This window comes from Camelus dromedarius, chromosome 16 (assembly GCF_036321535.1).
Source record: "Camelus dromedarius isolate mCamDro1 chromosome 16, mCamDro1.pat, whole genome shotgun sequence".
Classification (NCBI taxonomy): Eukaryota; Metazoa; Chordata; class Mammalia; order Artiodactyla; family Camelidae; genus Camelus; species Camelus dromedarius.
In genome coordinates this window covers 19,590,835-19,613,114 of record NC_087451.1, presented here as the reverse complement: position 1 = coordinate 19,613,114, position 22,280 = coordinate 19,590,835, and the positions used below count along the sequence as shown (strand labels likewise).

Below are 22,280 nucleotides of genomic sequence, written 5' to 3'. Positions count from 1 at the left end.
ACTGCCTGGAGAAAACTGTTCCACGCAGGTAGCGTGGCCGAGCGGTCTAAGGCGCTGGATTTAGGCTCCAGTCTCTTCGGAGGCGTGGGTTCGAATCCCACCGCTGCCAGACCACAGTTTTTCTCGTTGTCAATGCACCCTCATCAAAGCCCGTTTGGGGACATCGCTCCATTTTATGAGAACTCCTGGTAGCAGTCTCACCGTCTTCTCTCTCTGGTATTCTAGACAAAGCCTAGATCTGCATCTCAGCCCCAAACCAAGACCTGATGGAAACTGGCAAAGTAACCTCGTATCTTCATAACTGATCTTGACTTTAACATGTCCTCAAATAACATTCTTATCTGTCAAAATGAGTGCCACTTGCTATGTATTTAGTACTGTATGTTCTCTTGACAGTGTGCTAGAGGCTCGAATTATCTCGTGTGAAAAATTCAAAAGATTCCTCGGAACATGGGAATATTATATACAAAACTAACGAATAATACAATAGAACACATTGGTATTGAATAAAGGGAAAAAAGCGTAAGGTTCCACCGAGATTTGAACTCGGATCGCTGGATTCAGAGTCCAGAGTGCTAACCATTACACCATGGAACCCACCTCCTGGTAACATCTTCTGAGAGTATATATATTACTGAATTTCTTCTGCGCGTTTTTCTCTACTTTTCTACCCAGAAGACGAAACAAAATAAAAGTAGTTGCCAGATAGGGTGTATACCGCTATTGACCACCTGAAATATTAATTTAAATATGCTGTAAGTATAAAATATACATCTTAATAGATGATTTAGTAGAAAAAGATTGTTAAAATTTCATTAATTAAAAATATTGATTGATAAAATAAGATTTAGGATATATTGGGTTAAATAAAATATTACTAAAATTAATTTCACTTGTTGCTTTGTACTCTCTTTAACGTGGCTACTAGAAAATTTAAATTCGCATGTATGGCTTGCGTATGTTTAAATCATCTCTGCTTTCCCTATGCTGTCATTCATTCTACCTGTGAATAAAACCCTGACGCCCGTAATATTACTGCCTTTTAAAGCCAAGTAACAATATTTGTCTTACTCTTCCTCTGTTTTGTTCAAAAGAATACAAATATTAATGTATTCAAAAGCACAGACTTGTAATGTACCGGTGGAGGGGAAGAAAAAAAAGAACACGATTCGCCCGAACAGGGACTTGAACCCTGGACCCTCAGATTAAAAGTCTGATGCTCTACCGACTGAGCTATCCGGGCTCGTGTTTAAGAAGACCTTCTACTGTCCATAAGAGTTTCACAGTTCCTCTTGATCCAGACTTACAGAACAAAGTAAGTATTGTATTCATGGGCTCAGAGAACCCCAAAAGGCACCTGGAGGAAGCCGGTAAAACCAGTGGCCGGTGACTACGCCTTCTCGGACTCCCCCGGGGTATAGCACAGGTTAGGACTCTGCGGCTTGAGCTTGGCAGAGGCTGGGAGGGTGCAGTGTTGGGACTGGCCTCTAGGGGCCGCTGCGGCCGCGAGCTTTCCTTGAGGAGAGGTTTCTTTCCAGTCTGGATGACCCAGATCCCAGGCACCCCAGGCACCCAGGCTCCTGCCCATCGCCCCAAGGCCAAGGGCAGGCTCGGATCGGCAAGAATGCCTCATGGGGCCTTCATACGCTGTGCGCCTGGAGTCCATCTCGGTCTCCTGACTGGTCCTAGTCCAAGGTGGAGATTGAGACCAGGCGTGCTAAGCCCGGGGACACACAGGGCAATTTGGGGGGGGGGGGGGGTGTGTGCTGAGTTTGGGAGGTAACAGGAGGGTTGTTTCTGACCAGTATGGAGTGTGCAGGAATGCGTGTGCCACTCACCTGAATGTGGCTTTAGTGATTTATGGACGAGTATGGCTCACTTGTGTATAGTGATTCACATGGGTGTTTCACAAGTAAGAATGTGGGTACCCTGTGCCCAGTTCTGGCTGAGAGAGAGGAGGAAAGGGTCTTGGGGGGAAGTTGGGGAGTGGGCAGTCAAGGGTCCCAGGGCATTAATTGGCTGCTGATCAGGAGGAGGGCAGTGTCCCAATCATACAGGCGTCACCTAATCCCCGTCTCCCTTTCGGCATCTGGTCCCTCCTTTCCCAACGGACCTGGGCTCCTGATATCCATCTAGGTGAACCCGGTCCTGCCAGTCAGAGGAACCGGCTGTGCCAGAGGCAAACACACACCTATTATGGGGCAAGGCCGTGGGCGGGGAAAGGGAGCCCTCAGCAAGCTCCCACAGAGGCCTGGAACTTCGGATGAGAGAGCCCCAGAGCATTCCAGAGAAAGCTGGGCTTTTCCTCAGAGGCCTAACCTGCCCCCCAGACCCTCACATAGAGGCTCAGCAGCTCAGCAGCCCAGCAGCCCAGCCCTGCTTGGCCTGCCGCTCATATTCTCCAAGTTGGCTGCCAGGGTAGGCACCCCTCCTCCCTTCCCATCATGGCCGTGTACTGTGTGCGTGTGACCACTGGTTCCTACCTGATGGCTGGCACACTGGACAACATTTTTGTCACACTGGTGGGCACATGTGGTGAGAGCCCCAAGCAGCGGCTGGATCGCCTGGGCAGGGACTTCGCCCCTGGATCGGTGAGTAAAGAGGAGCAAGGGAGGAGTGACCCCGAAAGGCAGGGCCAGCTGGGGACCCTCACGGAGAGGAGGGTTTTTCCTCCAAGATTCATCAAATCCTGCAGAACTCAGGATGCTGGCCCTGCCCTGGTCACCACCCCTATTGTGGTACCTGTCTTTCCTGGGGATGATAAACTGTACCCAGACAGGGCTGTGAAAAAGAAGCCCTGGGCCAGGGCTCAGGAGAATTCTGCTGGCTTCCTAGCTCCTCCTCCAGTAATTGAAAGTGTGCTTTGGGAAAGCCGCTTGCCTTCTCTTAACCTGGGTTTCCTCTTCCCTGGAAGGGGTCTGCCTGCCTCTGTCAGGCCCCAGGATTGTTTGCTGGTGGCCTACACACAGTGGGGGCTCCAAGCAGGCCAGGCAAGTAGAAGTCCAGAATCCACTCTGGTCACACAGGGCTCCTTGCAGCCACATGGCTGCTTCTGCCCAGTTGAAGGCTGTCTTTTTCTAATTCATGCAAAGGCACCACATGGGTTAAAGGCAGCTCAGCTTTATATGCCAAAATAGGTGTAAGTGTAGACACACTTTCCAAGGTGCAAGGATGACCCTGGCAGTTCCTTGCCTCTCATCTGCTCACTCTCATGGCCCCCCAGGTGCAGAAGTACAAGGTGCGCTGCTCAGCGGAGCTGGGTGAGCTCTTGCTGCTGCGTCTACACAAGGAACGCTACGCTTTCCTTTCCACGGACTCCTGGTACTGCAGCCGCATCCGTGTCACTGCCCCGGATGGTACCCTTTCCCACTTTCCCTGCTATCAATGGATTGAGGGTTACTGTACCATAGAACTTCGACCAGGAACAGGTGGGCCAGAGACAGGGGCTGGCCTGGGCTGCAGGAGGCCTCTGCTGGGATCAGGGGTGGGCTCTCAGAGCCCAGGGTGAGGGAATAGGGCTGGGGTTAGGGTAACTGGAACTCAGGGTGTTCTGAAAAAATAAATTCCTAACACTCTGAAATGCAGGGGCTTTCTGGGCAGTATTTCCCCCTCTGGAAATACAGAGGCTAGATGCCCATGCTCTCTCTCTTTCTCTCTCTTTCTCTCTCTTTCTCTCTCTCTCTCTCTCTCTCTCTCTCTCACACACACACACACACACACACACACACACACACACATACCGCTCAGGGACACACACACGAACACACACAGACTGTGGTTTGCTCACCATGCCTTCTGCCCTCCCCTATAGTCCACTCCTCTGAGAGGAATTCACCTGCAAGCTGAGGTATTGGGTTTCAACAGAGAGAGAGGCCCTGAATGTTTAGAAAATTTAGCTGGAGAGGCCCTGGCCACTACTACTGGCTTTTCTGGTTTGGATGAAGTCCCTGTGAGGTGCTGGTCAGATTCTTTCTTGAATCTAGGGGGTCTTTCAAGGATGCTTGAGCATCTTTAGCCTCTGGACTTCCATGTCTCCTGAGCTGTCTCATCTCGAGAGGCAAGACTAGAGCTAGTCTGAGTGCTGAAAAGAGACTTAGGGATGAGAGATGATGTTCTAGGTCAAGGTGAGGCAAGTGAATGTTACCCTTGGTAACAAAGTGAGTCCTTCACAGACTTCACTCCAAACCCCCATATCATCACTTCACAAAGTATATTCGTTCATTTGTCAAGTATATGTTAAGTGCACGGTGCCAGGCACCAGGCTAGATGCTGGGAACACAAAAAACGAATATGATATGACTTCTTCCCCCAAGGAGTTTTACAGGCTTAGAAAGGAGACAGACATGAAAACAATCAGAAAGAGTGTTGCAATTTGGGGGAGAGGTTGTCCTGAATACCCTCTACTGATTAATGCACAAAGAACGTGGGACACCCGCATCGCTTAGGGATGGGTTTAAGGGGTGGGGGTTCAGGCAAAGTATGCTAGAGGAGGTGTTGTCTGAAAAAAGACTTATTCGATGAGTGATTTTCATTCCCCACAGCAAGAACTATTTGTCAGGACTCCCTCCCTCTCCTTCTGGACCACAGGAAACGTGAACTCCAGGACCGACAGGAGTGCTACCGGTGAGGGTGGCCTAATTTCACTTCTTCTTACTCTGACCCCATCCTTAATCAGACTGTTACTAACTCTGACCTCAGTTTCAACTTTGGGGGCCCACTCCTGAGCAGGACCCTCATTTAAACCTAAGCTCAATCTACCCAAGTCCAGATCCAGAATGCCAGTACCAACAACTGGCCCAATATCATCAGTGAATCCACACTCAGTCCCCAGCTATCCTGGATTCGATCCCAGTGTCAGACATGACCCTAGTATTGACCAATCTCAGCCCATCCTCAGCCTCACCCCTAAACCAGCCATGCTCCTGATCTCAATACAAACCCAAGTCTACATCAGCCTGAACATTCATGTCACCCTCAAGTGTGACCCTGATCTGAAGCCCAGTACCTTCAGGTAAAAAAAAAAAACAACAACCCTTTAATTCTGTCACCTATCCAGAAAGTGGGTGGTTTGGGGGAGCTTTAATTTAAAGTCATGTCTTTAAAAGCGAAGGCTCCTGTTTACCCCAAGCTTCACTCACCACTTCTGACCTCTTTTGGAAGCTGGAAAGTCTATGCCCCTGGCTTCCCGGGCATCATAGACGTCAGCAGCTTTGAGGAGATGGAATCAGATAAGAAATTTGCCTTGACCAAGACGACACCCTATGCAGACCAGGGCAACAGGTGAGGGTGGACTGAGGTTTAGGGAAGAAGCTGGCAGGGTGTGATGTGAAGGGTTTGTTTTAAGGACAGGGCCTGGGCAGCCTAGAGGTCGGATCACTGGCAAGTGCAGTTTGATTCAAGTGTCCGGAGCAGAATTGGGCAGGGATAGCCCCAGGGGTCCGGCTGAAAGAAGGGGAGTGAGGGGAGTGAGGGGAGGCCTGGGGACTCTGGGGAAGGAGAGAAGGAAGGAATTAAGGGGAGGGGGCTGCGGGTCCCTCTGACTGATTTCTGAACTGCCCCACAACCCTCTCCGGTCCCCAGCAGCAGGAATCGGTACCTGCCCGGCTTCCCCATGAAAATTGACATCCCGTCCCTGCTGTACATGGAGCCCAATATTCGCTACTCGGCCACCAAGACGACGTCGCTGCTCTTCAATGCCATCCCCACGTGAGGCCACTGCCCTCTCTGCCCTCCACTCACTCTCCCTTCTCCTCTGATGCACATCCACATCTCTGCCCCACTCTCCCCCTCTTTGCCCCCAGCCTCCCCTCTCCCTGTCCCCAGTCTCCTCAAAGCAACTCCATTCTCTAGTTCCCCATCACCTTCTCTTTGCTCCTTAGTCATCCCTTCTCTTTCCATTTTTCAAACCAATAGGATTCACTGAGCACCTACTCTATGCAGAGCATGGTCCCAGGCACTGTTGGTGGGACCACGCTGAGTAGGACCAGAGAGGCCCAGCCCTTAAGCTTTAAGGAGATGGTCAGGCCACCTCAGGTTCAATTCCCAGACCAATACTTTCTAACTGTATGACCTTGATTTTCACTTAGCCTTTAAACACTCTTCTCATTTGTAAAATGACAATAATATTCATACCTACACATAGGGATGGGGGAGAATTTAATGAGTTAACACACAGCACAAATAATCTTTCAATAGATGTTACGGAGTAGCAGCATGAGGATATAGTCTTGGCCCTGACAAACTCACAGTCTCCGCAGGAGACACAGAGTACGGTTAATTAGCAATTGGAGGGGTCATGAGCAGCTCAAGTCTGAGGCTCTGAGTGTAATGTGGCTGGAGGGGGTACAGTTGACACCTGGTGCCTAGAGGAGGTGGGGGTCAGAGGGGGCCAGGAGGTGGCTGCTGTGGAGATAGGTGGGATTGAAGCTTTGCGCTGGGGAGAGGAGAGAGGTGGGGAGAGAAGGTGGGTCCTGGGCAGACCCAGGTTGTAGTGAGGTGGGAGGAGTGGGGGGCTCAGCCATCTGTGCAGTGGTTGTGCTAGGAGGCTGGAGCAAGGAGCTGGATCCTCATGTTCTGGGCTTTGATGCCAGAATTGTTCTTCTGGAGAAAGACTAGTGGGAGAGGGTGCAGAGGTGATGTGGGGCAGGTAGTTTGGGGACGTCTGCAGTGGGTTGGGGCACACAGGCAGACCCAGGGCTCTGACTTCAGGACAAGGACCTGCTGGGAGGCCCTCGCAGGGCTGAGGGACCAGAGGAGCGTCTCGGAAGGTAGAGTCATCTGAGTTGGTCCCCAGATGGATATATTGGTCTATGCAAGGGAGCGCCTAGGAGACCAGGACAGCTGGTGTGGGGCTCAGAGAAGGGCCGATGGGCAATTGGTAGCTGTCTGGTCATTTATGGGGAGGTATCACCAGGCTTTAGTGTGGGGCGACTACAGGGTGTCCTGAAGGACGTGTGCGGCAGGCCTTGGAAAAGGAAGGCCTTTTGTTTCCCCTCTCTTGCCTCCTCAGCCTCTGCTTTAATGACCGAGCTCCCACCCAGTTTCCCCATCTCCTGGAGCCCAAGTGGGCAGGTGCTCAGCAAAGGCTCATGGAAGGAGGACTGAGCAGCTTAGTGAGCATGTAGGAACCTGTCCCTTTGGCTTGTCAGGTCACTAATGCCCCCCTGCCTTCTCCAGGTGCCCACACTCTACCCAGCACATCAGCATCCTTCCACAGCCTACCTTACTGACCAACTGCCACAAACCCATCTGCTTTATGTTCCGTTCCTTTTTTTGACTTGGCTAGCTGTTGAATGATTATTATGAACTGAGCATGTCAAGGCATACAGAGCCCAGTCCTGGCCCTAAGGAGCCCATAGTATAAAAGAAGTTGATATGAATACACTGATATAATGAAGGGAGTGATGTAATGAACAGTTTACAATCTAACGAAAGAAAGTGATGAGTATGTTGTGAAAGGTACACACAAGCCGTGTGTTTGGGGCTGGAGTCGGGTGCAGCAATCAGGCCATCCATGCTCCACGAGGGACTCTGCATCTAAAACATACATGGGACAGATGGGTTTCATACTAGGTGGAGATGTTGGAGATGGTTTTCTAGGTGAGGCACAGCTTGAACAAAGCCCTGGACAGGGGAGAAAGCACACTTCATTTCAAGCATTTTTTCCTGATTATAACATAACAGAAGCTCATTGCAAAAAAATGCAAATAGTAAAGACAGCCACGAAGTGAAGAGTGCGCAGCCCAAGCCCGCTTTTACCAGTCCACAGTGCAAAGTACATCACTGGCTATGTTTATTGAGAAGGCTGTGGGTTGGTCTTGGTTACTGCACAGGGCGAGAGAAAAATGCCAAAGGTCGGTAGAAATTGTCTGGTGGGGAGTTTCCTAGGCACCCTTAGCAGCCAGGGCAGAGCGGAGCCAGTGAAGGTCTGTGACAAGATGGGAGCTTGGAGAAAGCAGGCCGAAACGCCAGTGAGGACTTGTCTGTGCTGCCTGCACCATCTTTACACAACACACTTGCGTGGTCATCCCTACAAAGCCCCAGGTGGCCTCCAGACTTTTCTCCCATGTGGACTGTTAGGTACCCCAGCTCTAAGCATTGACCTCGTTGGATCTCTCTAGGCTGTGGGCACAGAGCCCTAGGCAGCCCTCACCCCCGAGGCCCCACGCTCTCTTCCCCACCCACAGGTCCTTGGGCATGAAGCTTCGAGGGCTGCTGGACCGCAAGGGCTCCTGGAAGAGGCTGGGTGATATCCGGAATATCTTGCGGTGCCACAAGACCGTCACTTCAGGTGTGCAGAAGCAGGCAGGAGATGTCCAGCCTCCACGCTACCCCATGCTCAGACCCCTCTGCCCCATCCTGGGAAAGGGCCCTCTTCCAGCCCTCTCAGGGGGACTACTGGATTCCAGTGGTAGGGGGTCCTGATTTCACTGATGGCAATCTCCCGAATTCCCCTCAGGAATCCATCTCTCCTTCCTCTGAGAGGGGACAAGAATAGGGGAGTGGGGACAGAGAGATACTCTGCTTCCCTGGGAGAGGGTCAAGGATCATTTAGGGAGTCCTAATTTGACGCACTGCCTCTCTTCCTCTACCCCTGCCACCAAGAGTTCTGGGTTTTGGGGCCAGACTTGGGTGCAGATCCCTGCTCTGCCACTCAACTGAGCAAGTCACTCCATCTCTTCGGCTTACAGTGTCCAGTGTTAAAATGAAGATGTAATTATACCTACTCATAGGATCACTGGGAGGAGAGGCCAAACCACAGTGATGAGCAAAGGGTCGGGCAGAGCATGATCTAGGGAGGCAGCTTCCAGCCCAGCTGGCCCCCCTCTCTTGTCCCCTAGAGTATGTCACAGAGCATTGGCGTGAAGACCACTTTTTTGGGTACCAATACCTGAACGGTGTCAATCCTGTCATGCTCCATTGCCTCTCCAGCTTGCCCAGCAAGCTGCCTGTCACCCATGACATGGTGGCCCCTGTACTGGGACCAGGGACCTGCTTGCAGACAGAGCTAGAGGTGGGTGTGTTGCCAGTAGGGAAAAGGGGTGGGTGTGGAGGGTAAGGGTTGGGTGCTGGGACTGCATCCAGCCTGCAGGCCTCATCCCCTAGCCTTGCACCTTTTAAGTAGAGCAGATGCGAGACATGAGTGAGGGCCAGAGGGGGCTCAGGCCTGAGGCCTCAGATGGGGCCTGCTGACCTTGTATGATTGGGCGTGACAGCCTGGAGGAGGAGGCCCTGCCCCTGTTCCTAGGCCTCCAAGATCCCAGGTGCTGAAGAACACTTTCAGAACAGGCCAAAGGCAGTGCCAGTTGACACAGCAGGCACAGTCCTGGAGAACTGGGAACTCTGAAGGTGAGGGAAAATATGATCCCTCAGGCATCCTCCAGAAGACTGGAGATGTGGTTGGTGAATTCTTATTGTGTGTTGATTTTGCTGTTATTGAACACACTGAAGTCTTCAGAGTTGAGAGTAGGAAAGACCAGGTATGGGGGGAGGATGCTGGCTTGTCCGAGCCGGGAAGCCAGGTGAGAGGTTGCACAACGAGGGATTCAGCTGGACCTCATTCTGGACATTCTGGGAAGGCTGGGGTACTCGGCGCTGGCCATTAGTGCAGGCACCAAGCATTATTGAGGCCCAGGAGGGGATGGGAATGGGCAGAGAACCCAGAGGGAAGCAGAGCACAGGTGGGAAGGAAATTCTAAGCCTAGGTGCGCCTTCCCCAGAAGGGGAACATCTTCCTAGCAGACTACTGGATCCTGGCCGAGGTCCCGGTCCACTGCCTAAATGGTCGCACACAGTATGTGGCTGCCCCGCTCTGCCTGTTGTGGCTCAACCCCCAAGGGGCGCTGGTGCCCCTGGCCATCCAGGTGAGCCTATAGGGGGACTAGAGTGGGGGCCAGGCTTCGAGGGCAGGGTCTCGGGGGCACACTAGCAGTCCTGAGCCTCACCCCTTTGTTATACCTGGACGCAGCTCAGCCAGACCCCTGGGCCCAATAGCCCCATCTTTCTGCCCACTGACTCTGACTGGGACTGGCTGCTGGCCAAGACGTGGGTGCGCAACTCTGAGTTCCTGGTGCACGAGAACAACACGCACTTTTTGTGCACGCATTTGCTGTGTGAGGCCTTCGCCATGGCTACACTGCGTCAGCTGCCACTCTGCCATCCTATCTACAAGGTCTGGGTGACCCTGGGTGGGGGCCAGAGGGAGCGGACCATTGCCACCTTCTCCCCTGACCTTCGGCTCCTGTGACCTCATCCCGTTCACAGCTCCTGCTTCCCCACACTCGCTACACGCTGCAAGTGAACACCATTGCACGGGCCACGCTGCTCAACCCTGAGGGCCTTGTGGACAAAGTGCGGCCTCTTTGCTGGGCCCCCACCCCAACCCCGGCCCTGGGGCCCCTCTTTGCCCGCCCACAAACCCTGTCCATCTCCCAGTCCTGCCAGCCCCTTTCCCACAAGCCCCGCCCACAAACTCACCCTCCGGGCCCACCTCCTCAGCCTCTGGTTCCAAAGGCTCCTTGAGGTGCACAGGGCATCCCCAGCCTGAGCACAGCTCCCACTGACCCTATGCTGGCTCTCCCCTCCAGGCCTACCATTCTTCTAGTTACCAAATACCTAAGGATTACCTCCTAGGTACATAGCAGAACTGCGACCCTGCGTGGCCCTCGTCATGCCCCTATGGGTGTTTGATCTGCGGTCTGGGACTCTTTGAAAAATCCCCTCTGCTAAGTCTCTAGCCCCATCTCATCCCCAGGCACGGGGGTGGGGGTTGGGCTGGCCTGGGAGCCGAGCTGTGTTGTGTCCTCAGGTAACATCCATCGGGAGGCAAGGCCTCCTCTACCTCATGAGCACCGGTCTGGCCCACTTCACCTACACCAATTTCTGCCTTCCGGACAGCCTGCGGGCCCGCGGAGTCCTGGCCATCCCCAACTACCATTACCGAGATGATGGGCTGAAGATCTGGGTGGCCATTGAGAGGTGTGGACCTGGGGACCTGCGGTCAATCTGGCCCCACTAGGGCCTCCGGGCCTAGGGGCAGTGTGGACCCACGGGCTCATGTGGGCTGGGTGCTGGAGGCACCCCCAGGGTGAGAGTTGGGGTTGGGGTTCCCTGTGAATGGCAGGTGGCTGTGGGCTGGAGAGGGGCTGGGCGGTGGGTAAATGCATGGAAGGCAGGGAAGGACGGGGTGTCCGGGGGAGGCAGGGCAGGGGCAGCAGCTGGGTGCGGGCTGGGCCTCCAGGAGAGCAGGCCTTCCCTTGTCCTGGGTGCTGAGGGGGAGGCGATGCAGCCAGTCAGGCTCTCCTCGGTGCCCTCTCCCCTAGCACCCATGAGTCCAGAGAGGGGGTGAGACTTGAGGGAAGCCGGAACACTGGGGTTTCAACTGGATCTGGGGATCCCTGCTGAATTCCCATGGACTCCCAGTGGACTCTGGGCGTCTGGCTCTCCCCAGCCTGGGCGGCACTGGGCCTTGGTTTTTGGGTTAGGCCTGAGCCCAGGGTCACCAGTGCAGCACAGATGCCTCTTTCCTGCAGCTTTGTCTCAGAAGTTGTGGGCTACTATTACCCCGGTGACACGTCTGTGCAGCAGGATTCGGAGCTGCAGGCCTGGGTTGGCGAGATCTTTGCTCAGGCGTTTCTGGGCCGGGAAAGCTCAGGTATTCCCCCTCATCGTCCAACCACAAACTCCCAATGACCCTGTGCCCCTGCCAGCTCCACCATGATTCAGTTCTTATTCACTGACCAGCCTCTGAACTAGCCCCAGCAAACAGCTAAGGAACAGGCACAGAGAAGGCTGCACAGGCAGTAAGTGCCAGAGGCAAGAACCAGAGCCGGCTCTCAACGTCTTCAAAACCCTTGCTTTCAGCCACTACACGGTGCCCCTCTGTCCCTGCTTGACCTGTACCGCCTATTCACTTCTGCTTGCTGAGGTCTGTGGATGTGTTGCATCATGTGGTAGGAGCCATCTCTAGCCTCAAGCAGAGAATTCTGGAACCCTCTCTCATACCCTCTGATGCCCCTCCAGCCACCAAGCTCTCTCTCACTTCTTTTGGTTTCATGGAGTAACTCGGTTCTGCCGTTGCCTGATTCCACCTTATTTATGCCTGTCACCCGCCCCTAACTCTCTCTTCTCTTCCGACGCTGCCTGAGAGGCCCACCGACCCCAGTGGCCTCTTAGGCCTCCTTGGCTTAACCTCAGTGCTAGCAGATGCCCCAGACCATCCTTCCTTCCTTAAAGTCTTCCCTTCGCTCCAGGGAGGAGGTGACTTTTAGCTGACTTAGCACTTCTGGTGGCCACCCAGGGGAATTCATGTTTGGGGAGACCCAGGGGAGGAGGTGTCAGGAGGACCCAGGTCACCCCAAAGTAGAATGAACAGCTGTTGACAGCCCTACGAAGCCTTTTTTTTTTAAACAAAATATGTGAACATACAGAAAAGTAGAGGGTATAACATAATGAACACCCATTTACCACCACCTGATACAATTCCTAACATCTTGCCATATTTGGTTAAGCTGTTGCTTTTGTGTGTTGCTGAACTGTTTTATGGTGAAGTACACATATTCATATTTCACCTCTAATGAGTATGCATCTCAAAAAAAACCCAGCTTCTCTACAGAACCACAGTGCAGTCGTCACACTTAACAGAACTGACACTAATCGTCAGTACCATCCTCTTACCACTCCATATTCAAATTTCCTCATTCGTCGGATTCTCCCCAGTTGATCTGGTTGATTCTGGAGCCAATCAAGGGCCACACAACACATTTGTTTGTTTTGACTCTAAGGTCCCTCTTACTTTAGGACAGCTCCCTCTACCCTTTTATAAATCACATGATGTCTGACAAGGGTTACTGGAAACCTATGACTAGTCTCACCTTCCGAATTTATCAGACTGCTTCCTCATGATGTCCTTCATCTTGTTCCTCGACCTGCTGTAGTTTTTGTCAACCAGAAGTAATATCTAGAGGTTAAATATTTTTGGCAGGAGTATTTCCCAGGCGATGCTGTGTTCTCTGCATTACATCATACTGGGAGGCACATGATATCAGGTTTTCTCACTACTGATGCCAAGCATGATTTCTGGGTTAAGGTGGTGGCAGCCACATCTCTTTTGGGTCTTTTAAAGGGCGGCCCCTCCCTGTGCTTTGCAAACCTACTGTTAATCAGGCGTGTCCCGATCCTGACTGCTTCTCCTCCACGGCCAGCCATTTTTCTTTTTGGGGTTGTTTGTTTTCTATTTAAGACCCAGAGGGAAATCAACTCTATCTTTCTTTATTCAACTTGCCTCTGATTTAATACATCAGACCATTCTTCAGACTGACAAACATCTCTTCCAACCAGTACAACACATTCATTCATTAACCTTAGTCGGCATGCCTTTTGCTTCCATATTTCAAAGGGAAAAAAAACCATACAAGCTACAGCAAAAATCCCATAGATGTTCTGATTTCTTTGCTTTTTTTTTTTTCCAGTCCTCAAGGTTAGACTATCAACCAGGAACAGAACATTCTGAAAATTCCCACATACTCCCAGGCAGATACCCAGTCCTTCCTCCAAACCTCACTCCCTGCTCTGTTACATCAGCCTCTTGCCCGTCATCCTGACTCCAAGCCTTGGCGCCACCTTGACTCATGTTCCCCAACGTCTTCCTCCTCAAATCCAGTTGGGTGGCTAATCCTATTGTCCCCGTCATTTACCACTGTCACCACCCTAGTCCCAGTCCTCTCACTACTTCTGCAGTGTGGCAGCCACCTCTTAACCCGTCCCACCTCTCCCAGCCTCTCACTGCTTACCTGCCAATTCCGTGGGGCCACCGCCCCTGTAATCCTCTGAAATATGCCCAGAAATCACCTGGCCTGGCACATGGCAGCAGTCTCACCTCCGACTAAGTCCCTTTCCTATCCCCTCATCTTGCTTATGCCCTGTGCCTTCCCACTCTGGTTTCCTACCCTCTTGTGCATTCACTTCATTCAACCAGTAATTACTGGCCTCTTAATACTTATTAAGTATTGTTCCAAGTGCTGGGTTTCAGCAGCGAACATGACAGACAAAAATCTTGGCCTTCATGAAGTTTAACATTCTTGTGAGGAGATGCAGAATATAAACATGCAAATACATCAGGTGGTTATGAATGCTAAGAAGAACAGAAGAGCATCGAGGATATAGCATGTTGAGGTAGGGGGATTATTTCAGTTAGGTGTTCAGGGAAGGCCTCTCTGAGGAGGTGACGTCTGACAGAGCTGTGAAGGAAGGGAGGGTAGTTCTGTGGGTAACTGGGTAAGAGTGTGCAGGCAGAGGTGGGGTCAGTGCAAAGGCCCTGAGGTGGGAGTGTGCCGGTGGGTTGGAGGGCACAAGAACTGTGTGGCTGAGAAGAGTTAAGTGAGAAGGAGAAAAGCAGGGAAGGAAAAGAAGTTAGAGAAGGAATGAGAGCCAGATCAAGTGCGGCCCTGGTGAGGCAAGCGAGAGGGGACGCCCTTAGTGGATTTTAGCTCAGGGTGACACAGTTGATTTATGATTCTGAAGAATCACTCGCTCTGGCTGTCGTGTAAAGAACGGGCTGTTACGAGCATAGGTGGAAGCAGTCAGGTTCACCCAGGAGTGACGTGTTGGAGACAGGGGTGATGAGATGAGACCAGCTTCTCGAAGTATTTGCTGATTTGTGTGGTATGGGACAAAAAGGGGCACGAGTGTGCAGATTTTGGCCCAGGCAACTGGACAAAGAGCACTGAAATGGGGCCACTGTCAGAGAGATGGGCTTGGGGAGTGTCAGGGTAGGGAGTCAAGCATTAGGTTCTAGGTATTAAATCTGAGATGCCTTGTAGACACTCAGGCAGAGGTGGCAGTGCAGATTGGGGCCCCCTGCTGAGTCTAGAGTTCAGGGGTCAGAGATGAGAATTTGGGAGTCATCAGCCAGTGGGAGGTGGTGAAAGCCACAGTCTTGGATGGGACCAGCGAGGTACAGAGAAAAGAAGACCAAGGGCCGTGCCTAAAAATGTCTTCCTCTGTCTTCCTTCTATTCAAAGCTCACCCATTCTTCAACTCAGGAGGGCCCCTTCTCTTCCTCCAGGGAAGTCTCCTGAACCACACTAGCCCCACTGCCCTGCCTGCCCTCTCCTCAAAGAGCTCAGCCCTAGCCTTAAAGCTCCTTCTGCTTTCATCACTGTGAGTTTTAAAGCGGCCCCCTCTCTGGCTGTCTGTCTCTGCCACTAAAGCCCGCAGCGAGTGATCTGCTCCTAAGCGCATGGACACATCTCGGTGAATTGGGTAGAGTTAAATCTTTAAGCACTAATATGGGCTGCAGACAGAAGTGCCGTGGCAGTCAGGGAGAGGCAGCTTGGCTGTCACCTCGGACCTGGCTCTCCTGCTGTGAGCTCTGCCGGCTGGGCGTTTTCTGGTCTGATCCCAGCACCCACTTCAGAGGCCACACATTAGTGATGACCATCCCTAACCTCAGTCCAACCCTAATCCTAGTCTAAAGATGGTGGCGGCCAAATGTTCAGTCTGCACTTCTTCACTCTCCCCCTGCAGTGAGCCCCAGCCCTGAGCTGCCCTTAAGAATCTGGTCCCCTCCATCCACACCCTCCTCCCCCCACACTCAGGCTTCCCACGCCGGCTGTGCAGCCCAGGAGAGCTCGTGAAGTTCCTCACTGCGATCATCTTCAACTGCTCCGCCCAGCACGCCGCTGTCAACAGTGGGCAGGTGAGACTGCAGAGGGCAGACCTGGGGGACCCTGGGCCACGCGGCGTTAGGCTCAGCAATGGACAGAGCTGGTCAGGGTGATGGGGGTTTATAATCAGGGCTGGGGTTGGAATGGCGATTGGGTGGAGTGAAGGGCTGGTGTCGGATGATGACTGCAGTGGAGCCGGGTCCAAATTTGTAATGGTGACTCAAGTGGGGCTGAGGTGGGAGTAGAACTGATGGGCTCCTGCCATGGATGAGACACAACCAGGTGGACGAGCAGGTTGCTCTGCATAGCTTGTCAGTCCATGGCCCATTTCTAGAGTTACCTCTACTCTGGGTCCTCCTCCTTCCTAGATGGCTTGCTCCATCCAGTCCTAGAGCATTGGGCAGGGAGTGACTAGGGGTAAGCCAGGCTCCTGCCACCCTTTTGGAACCTTTCTACCTTATACCTCTCCATTTCTTCCCTTTCCATGACCCCCTTATTTCCCAACTGCAAGACCTGGGATGGTGGGGACAGGAACAGGGATGTTGAAGAGGGAGATGGCTCTCCCCATCTGGCCAGCTGACTCAACTGGGGTGGGGGTTTCCACAGCATGACTTTGGGGTCTGGATGCCCAATGCCCCATCATCCATGAGGCAGCCCCCGCCCCAGACCAAGGGGACCACCACCCTGAAGAGTTACTTAGACACTCTCCCGGAAGTGAACACCACCTGTAACAACATTCTCCTCTTCTGGTTGGTCAGCCAAGAGCCCAAGGATCAGGTGTGTATGTTGGGGGGCTCTGCAGGTGGAGGGTAGTTTGCAGGGCCTGGTTAGTGGAGGTGGAGCTGTTCCAGGGAGTTTGGGGGCTGACTGCTGGCATTTATGCCCACTACTGAGCTGCCTGGGGTTCTTCAGTTTCTTCAGGAAATGATAGGTGATCCCCAAAGACATACATTGAAGCAAATACCAGTTCAGTGGTGGGGGCACAACTTCCATCTAACTCACCAGCTTATGAATCCATCCACCTATCTGTCCATCCATCAGCCTATCCAACCATTTACTCATCCATCACCATTCATCCATCAATCCCTCATTCTTTCACCCAAATATTCAACACATGTTTGCTGGATCCCTCTCATGTGTCAGCACAGTGCTAGGCACCAGGCACATAAAGTTGAGAACTTCCTGCCTTCAAGGAGCCTATGGTCACAAACAAGGTCCTACTGAATAGCACAAGGAACTATATTCAATAGCTTGTAATGGCATATAATGAAAAAGAATATGAAAAGGAATATATATTATATATATATATGTGTGTGTGTGTGTATATATATATATGCATATATATATATAAATGAATCACCATGCTGTTCACGAGAAATTAACACAACATTGTAAATTGACTATACTTCAATTAAAAAAAAAAGAATCTTATGGTCTAGTTGATGAGACACACAAAGAAGTGGAAAAGGGCAGCACAGTGAGGTAGGAATTATTCAGTAATTCCTCCATTCAATGTGTACTTCTCAAGCACCTGCAATGTGCTAACTGGTGGACAGTTAGGAACCTTGATGTTGTGAGCTTACTGTCTAGTGACAGAGGTAAGGATGGGGCCCTGTAGAACCTGACCAAGTCTGGGCAAACCTGGGAAGGCTTCCTGGAGGGAGTGACATCTAAGATGAAATCTTGAGGACAAGTAGGAGTTTAGCAGACAAAGGAGGGGCAGGGTTAGTTTCTAGGCAGAAGGAAGGACTCTATCAACTGAAGTGAAGTGAAGGTGAGAGTCTATTGGTGTGTTTGTAGGAGCACAAACAGTTCATTGTGGGCACAGTATTTATTCAAAGGACAAAGGGGAACTGCTGAAGAGTTTGAGCCAGGGGTGACATGGCTAAATTCGTGCTTTAGCAAGGGCGCTTCTGTGGCTGTGCAGATGGGTGGGAGGGGCAACTTTGGAGGCAGGAATGTCAGCGAGGAGGCTGCTAGTTAGGCTAGGCCAGGGGAGCAGCCCTTTAATCATCAATTACCATCATCTCCACTTACACACTAGGTTATCAGTCATGCCTCTGCCTTCCTCGTCAGTCCCCAAGTCCTCTGCAATTATGGAATATCCTCATTTCTCACGCTTGATTCCATTTGGCACAGATGTTTTACCTCCTTAACAAGTTTTAACTTACTGTCTCATCGCCGGGGAATGCAGGAACTCGTCCTTGGATGTTGCTCCCCTCTGGTCCCATTTCCCAAGGCTTTGGAGACCATTTCTGTCATTATAAAGGAAAAAAAATCTATTTTTTGTCTACTCACAGAATACTCTGTTACTACTCTCACCACTCTCACTCAATATTTCCAGACACCAAATGTGTGGAGGTGGTTTCCACACCAAGCAATTCTCTGAAACCAGCTAGGGGACCCATAATATAACTTAATTCTAACACTCTCTACCTGGAGACAGCAACAGATGCCACAGGTTAAGGGCTTAGACCCACAAGGCTGCTCCTCCACTCCCCCCCACCCCCTTCAGATGCCAATCACAAGTCCAGCTTGTCCTCTGAGCTTTTGACCAACCAGCTGTAAGAGGTTTCTAAGAGCCTCTCCTCAGTTTTGATTATTTGCTGGAACAGCTCACAGGACTCAGGAAAATAGTTTACTTACTAGATTACTGGTTTATTTTAAAAAGATACAGGGGGGAGGGTATAGCTCAGTGGTAGAGTACATGCTTAGCATACACGAGGTCCTGGGTTAAATCCCCAGTACCTCCTCTAAAAATAAACAAACATAATTACCTCCCCCAACCAAAAAAAAAAAAAAAGGAAAAAAACCCCAAATTTTAAAAAGAGCTTTAACTTATAAGAAAAGAAACATATAAATAAAAAATAAAAAGATACAACTCAGGAACAGCCAGATGGAAGAGATACATAGAGCCAGGTGTGTGGGAAGGGGCTCGGAGCTTCCTTGCTTTCTCCGGGCACATCGCCTCCCCAGCACCCCCGCTGTTCATCAACCTGGAAGCTCTCCAAACTTATACTTAGGGAATTTTATGATGGTTCATTACGTAGGCGCAATTGATTGATCAAATTATTGGCCTCTGGCGGTGAATTCAACTTTCTGACCCCTTTCCCTCCCCAGAGGTTGGGGGGTGGGACTGAAAGTTCTAACTCTCTAGTCACAAGGTAGACTCCCCTGACAACCAGTCTCCAACCTTAGGGGCTTTCCAGGAGCACCTCATTAACAGAAACTCAGGTGTGGTTGAAAAGGGCTTATTATGAATAACGAAAGATACCTTCAATACTCTTATCACTTACAAAATTGTAAGCGTTTCAGGAACTCTGTGCCGGAAATGGGAGAAAGACCAAATATATATTTCTTATTATAAATCACAGTATCACAGTGGAGAGGGCTGAGCACTCAAGAGTGTGAGAGTGGAGAGTTCCCTCCTCCTAAGTCAGTGGGAAGTTTCACCTGGAAAGTCCTAACAACAACAATACTCATATTTGTCATTTCTTGAGGGTCCATCACGTCGCAGTCGTTAATCAGACACCTTATGTGCACTATTTGAAAATACAAAATAAATAAGGAGCTATATTTAAAATGCTTAACACAGTGTTCAATAAATGGTAGCTCCAATTTACAGGAGAGAAAAGTGAGGTTCAGAGACACTAGGTGGTTTGCCCAAGGTCACAGCTAGTAAGTAGGCTTTGAACCCAGTCTGTCATATTTCTGTGTTTTGCGTCATTGATAGTGACACTATAGTTTCAGAAATTAGACGTTAATCTGGTAAATAAGACATAAAACTGATTCTCTGAAAAGATCAATAAAATAAAGGAATTAGAGACTATTCTAATCAAGAAAAAAAACATAAACGTACAACGTTAGGAATGGAAAAGGCACAGGGCCACACATACAGAGAAGACCAAGAAAATTAGAAGAAAATACTACTTAACAGTTTTATGCAAACAAATTTGGGAAACCCACATGAAATAAATGATTTTTTAGGAAAACCTAAAAAAAACACCAGAAGCGATGAAAACCATACATAAACAGAAAAGGTTGTGAGAGATCCGATCTCTCTCCTTGTAAAGGGAGATTCTGATAAACAAGTCAGTCCTAAATCATTCAAACTCTTGAAAGTATAGAAAAAAAACCTGTAAGCTTCCCAAATCATTTTGCTGGGAACCCTGATACCAGCACCTGGCAAAGACAGTGCTCTTAAGAAGAGAGGTGGGTCTCTGGGAGAGGGTTCGAGTCCCAGATCCACACTTCCCACCTATGTGACCTTGGATATGTAATTGAGCCTCTCTAAGCCTCAGTTTGTTTCTTTATCTGTAAAGTGCATATGAAGAGAGTACCTGTTTTATAGGATTGTCATGCCATTGTGATGGTTCACTAAAGCGCTTGCAACTTGTTAGCTGTAACTAAGAAAATAAAATCACAAACTTGGTTCCACTTAGCTACAATGATCTCAAAAACGTATCATCAGCCAATGAAGGCCAACAGTAAATAGTAAAAGAATAACACACCATGATGAAGTCTAGTTTATTCTAGGAATGAAAGGAATGAAAGGTTGGTTCAACCTTATGAAATCTAACAATATAATTTGTTACATCAATAAAGAAACACAGCATATAATCATCTCACTATAGGCTGAGAGAGCATTTGATAAGTGAACAGCCATTACTAATAAAAACTCCCTGTAAAATGAAACACCATTACGGAGTTTTGATAAAATATATTTCGGAAAACAAAAGAAAACACTGTAGTTATGGTCAATAGGGGTCTTATTAAATTCAGGGAGAAGAAAACAAGGCTGTGATTTAACACTGTTCTGGAAGGCTTTGCTGGTGCAATAATATAAGACAAAGAATTTCTAAAAACATCAAGATTGTTGGCAACAGTTACATTGTATGAAGGTTATTTTAAACGAGCAGTGTGTGCTGGTTAGGAAGCTGGCCCCATGAACTGTGAACTGGGTGTGTGGTGTGGTCAGGCAGAGGCCAGTCCCGTACTGCCACACGATGGCACTGACTGAAGTCCATTGCCGTGTTTCTTGGCTGTGGTTGGCTACGCTGTCAAGTATGAGAGTGTAGCGCTGGTGACTGTGCTGGGAAAAGTTTCATTATGTCTGTTGACTGGGGAGATGCCGCCCACTTGGTTGTTTTCAGGTGTTGACTTTTGTGAAATTGTGAGGTAATTGGTGTTTTCTTGGGTGTATTCGCTGGAGTGTGTTCATGTTAATTTCAGCTGTGTTATGAATGTGGTTGTGTTCTTTCAGTTTATAAAACAGTGGCCCAGGTACTGGAAGGGACCTTTAAAGATTTTCTAGGCAAAAAGAAAAAAAAGAAAGAAAGAAAGAAAAAGATTTCTCTGCCAATTCATCCACTTTCAGATGCAGAAACTGAATCTCAGAGTCAAGAGTCACAGTCAGAAGGTTCCCAGCAGAGGAAGCAGGAAACTTAGGTCCCACTCTGGGCCCCACTCTGTGGGCTGCGGGTGTCCGGGCTGCTCTGTGCAGGCTGCTGGAGTGGTGGTTTGGGGGTTTGGAAGAGTTTGTGTTTACGGGAGCCGTGGCTGGGTCACGCCTTTAGACGCCACCTTAACTATATTTGTTGGCAAACGTGGTCCTTTATTATTCTCCACCCTGTCCTGAACTTTGTCTTGACACCCCCCACCCCCACCCCCCTCGCCTTCCCGCACCCGATTTTCTCCCAGCGGCCCCTAGGCACCTACCCGGATGAGCACTTCACCGAGGACGCCCCGCGCAGGAGCATCGCCGCCTTCCAGAACCGCCTGGCCCAGATCTCGCGAGACATCCGGGAGCGGAACCGGGGGCTGGAGCTGCCCTATGCCTACCTGGACCCTCCCCTCATTGAGAACAGCGTCTCCATTTAACCCCTTCCTCCTACCACGCGGAAAGCCCAAGCATGAGGAGGGCCGGCTTCTTAGGGTCCTCCAGGCTCTTCCATCCTCCCTGTTCTCCGTCAACTTGAACATTCTTTGCACATGCGGACCTTTTCCACCCTACATGGCTCTAGCATCATATGACCTGGACCCTGAGCTGGGGACCAATACAGTAGTACCCAAGATAAGACGCTAGTTAAAGTCAAATGCAGAACATGCCCCCTGAAAGGAAGGAACCCCATCACCCTTTACCTTACTTTGGGCAGCCTCCTGTGAAAACCTAGCTTACTCCTTTTTCTGAAAATCTACCTCCTCCCATTGGGACCCCCAGCTTGGGACTCTGAGCCTTCCTTCCCAGTCCTCCCCGATTCCAAAACTCTTTCTCTCACCTTTCCCCTTTGTTTAGACTTTCCTCCCAGCCTAGCACCAACTCAATCCAACTTCCTTCTCTGGAAAAACCTGTAAACTGGGCAAGGAAGGATGTGTGCCCTGAATCTGCCATGTGGTCCACTTTGACCCCAGCATCTTTAAGGGGAGGGTTAGAATTAGAGCCCAGGTAGCCTGGATCTCTAGCTGGAGTTCTCAGGGCCAGGCTCCCCGCCTTGGGTATGTGTAGGGGGAGTCTCTTCCCAGCTCTTACCTATCCTCACTATCATTCCCCCCCAACACACACTTTTTGTCTTTGAGTCTGATAAGTTCAATAAAAATCAACGTACTTGGCTCCCA

General features: G+C 50.4%; 1 protein-coding gene and 3 non-coding genes across 4 annotated transcripts; 2 read left to right on the top strand and 2 right to left on the bottom strand.

Moving 5' to 3' along the window:
- The first annotated feature begins 27 nt into the window (after positions 1 to 27).
- Positions 28 to 109, top strand: TRNAL-UAG (transfer RNA leucine (anticodon UAG)). Its single transcript has one exon. It is a non-coding gene; the product is annotated as a tRNA-Leu (tRNA).
- A 416-nt stretch (positions 110 to 525) lies between these two features.
- TRNAQ-CUG (transfer RNA glutamine (anticodon CUG)) lies at positions 526 to 597 on the bottom strand. Its single transcript has one exon. It is a non-coding gene; the product is annotated as a tRNA-Gln (tRNA).
- A 573-nt stretch (positions 598 to 1,170) lies between these two features.
- Positions 1,171 to 1,243, bottom strand: TRNAK-UUU (transfer RNA lysine (anticodon UUU)). Its single transcript has one exon. It is a non-coding gene; the product is annotated as a tRNA-Lys (tRNA).
- Positions 1,244 to 2,333: 1,090 nt separating this feature from the next.
- Positions 2,334 to 22,260, top strand: ALOXE3 (arachidonate lipoxygenase 3). Its single transcript, XM_031467680.2, has 15 exons — positions 2,334 to 2,591; positions 3,224 to 3,428; positions 4,542 to 4,623; positions 5,161 to 5,280; positions 5,581 to 5,706; positions 8,187 to 8,290; positions 8,841 to 9,013; positions 9,720 to 9,863; positions 9,968 to 10,171; positions 10,264 to 10,350; positions 10,808 to 10,977; positions 11,532 to 11,653; positions 15,597 to 15,697; positions 16,272 to 16,442; positions 21,366 to 22,260. Exons 1-15 carry the CDS (start codon positions 2,445 to 2,447, stop codon positions 21,543 to 21,545), a joined length of 2,136 nt encoding a protein of 711 aa, XP_031323540.1. The 5' UTR covers positions 2,334 to 2,444; the 3' UTR covers positions 21,546 to 22,260.
- Positions 22,261 to 22,280: the final 20 nt, after the last annotated feature.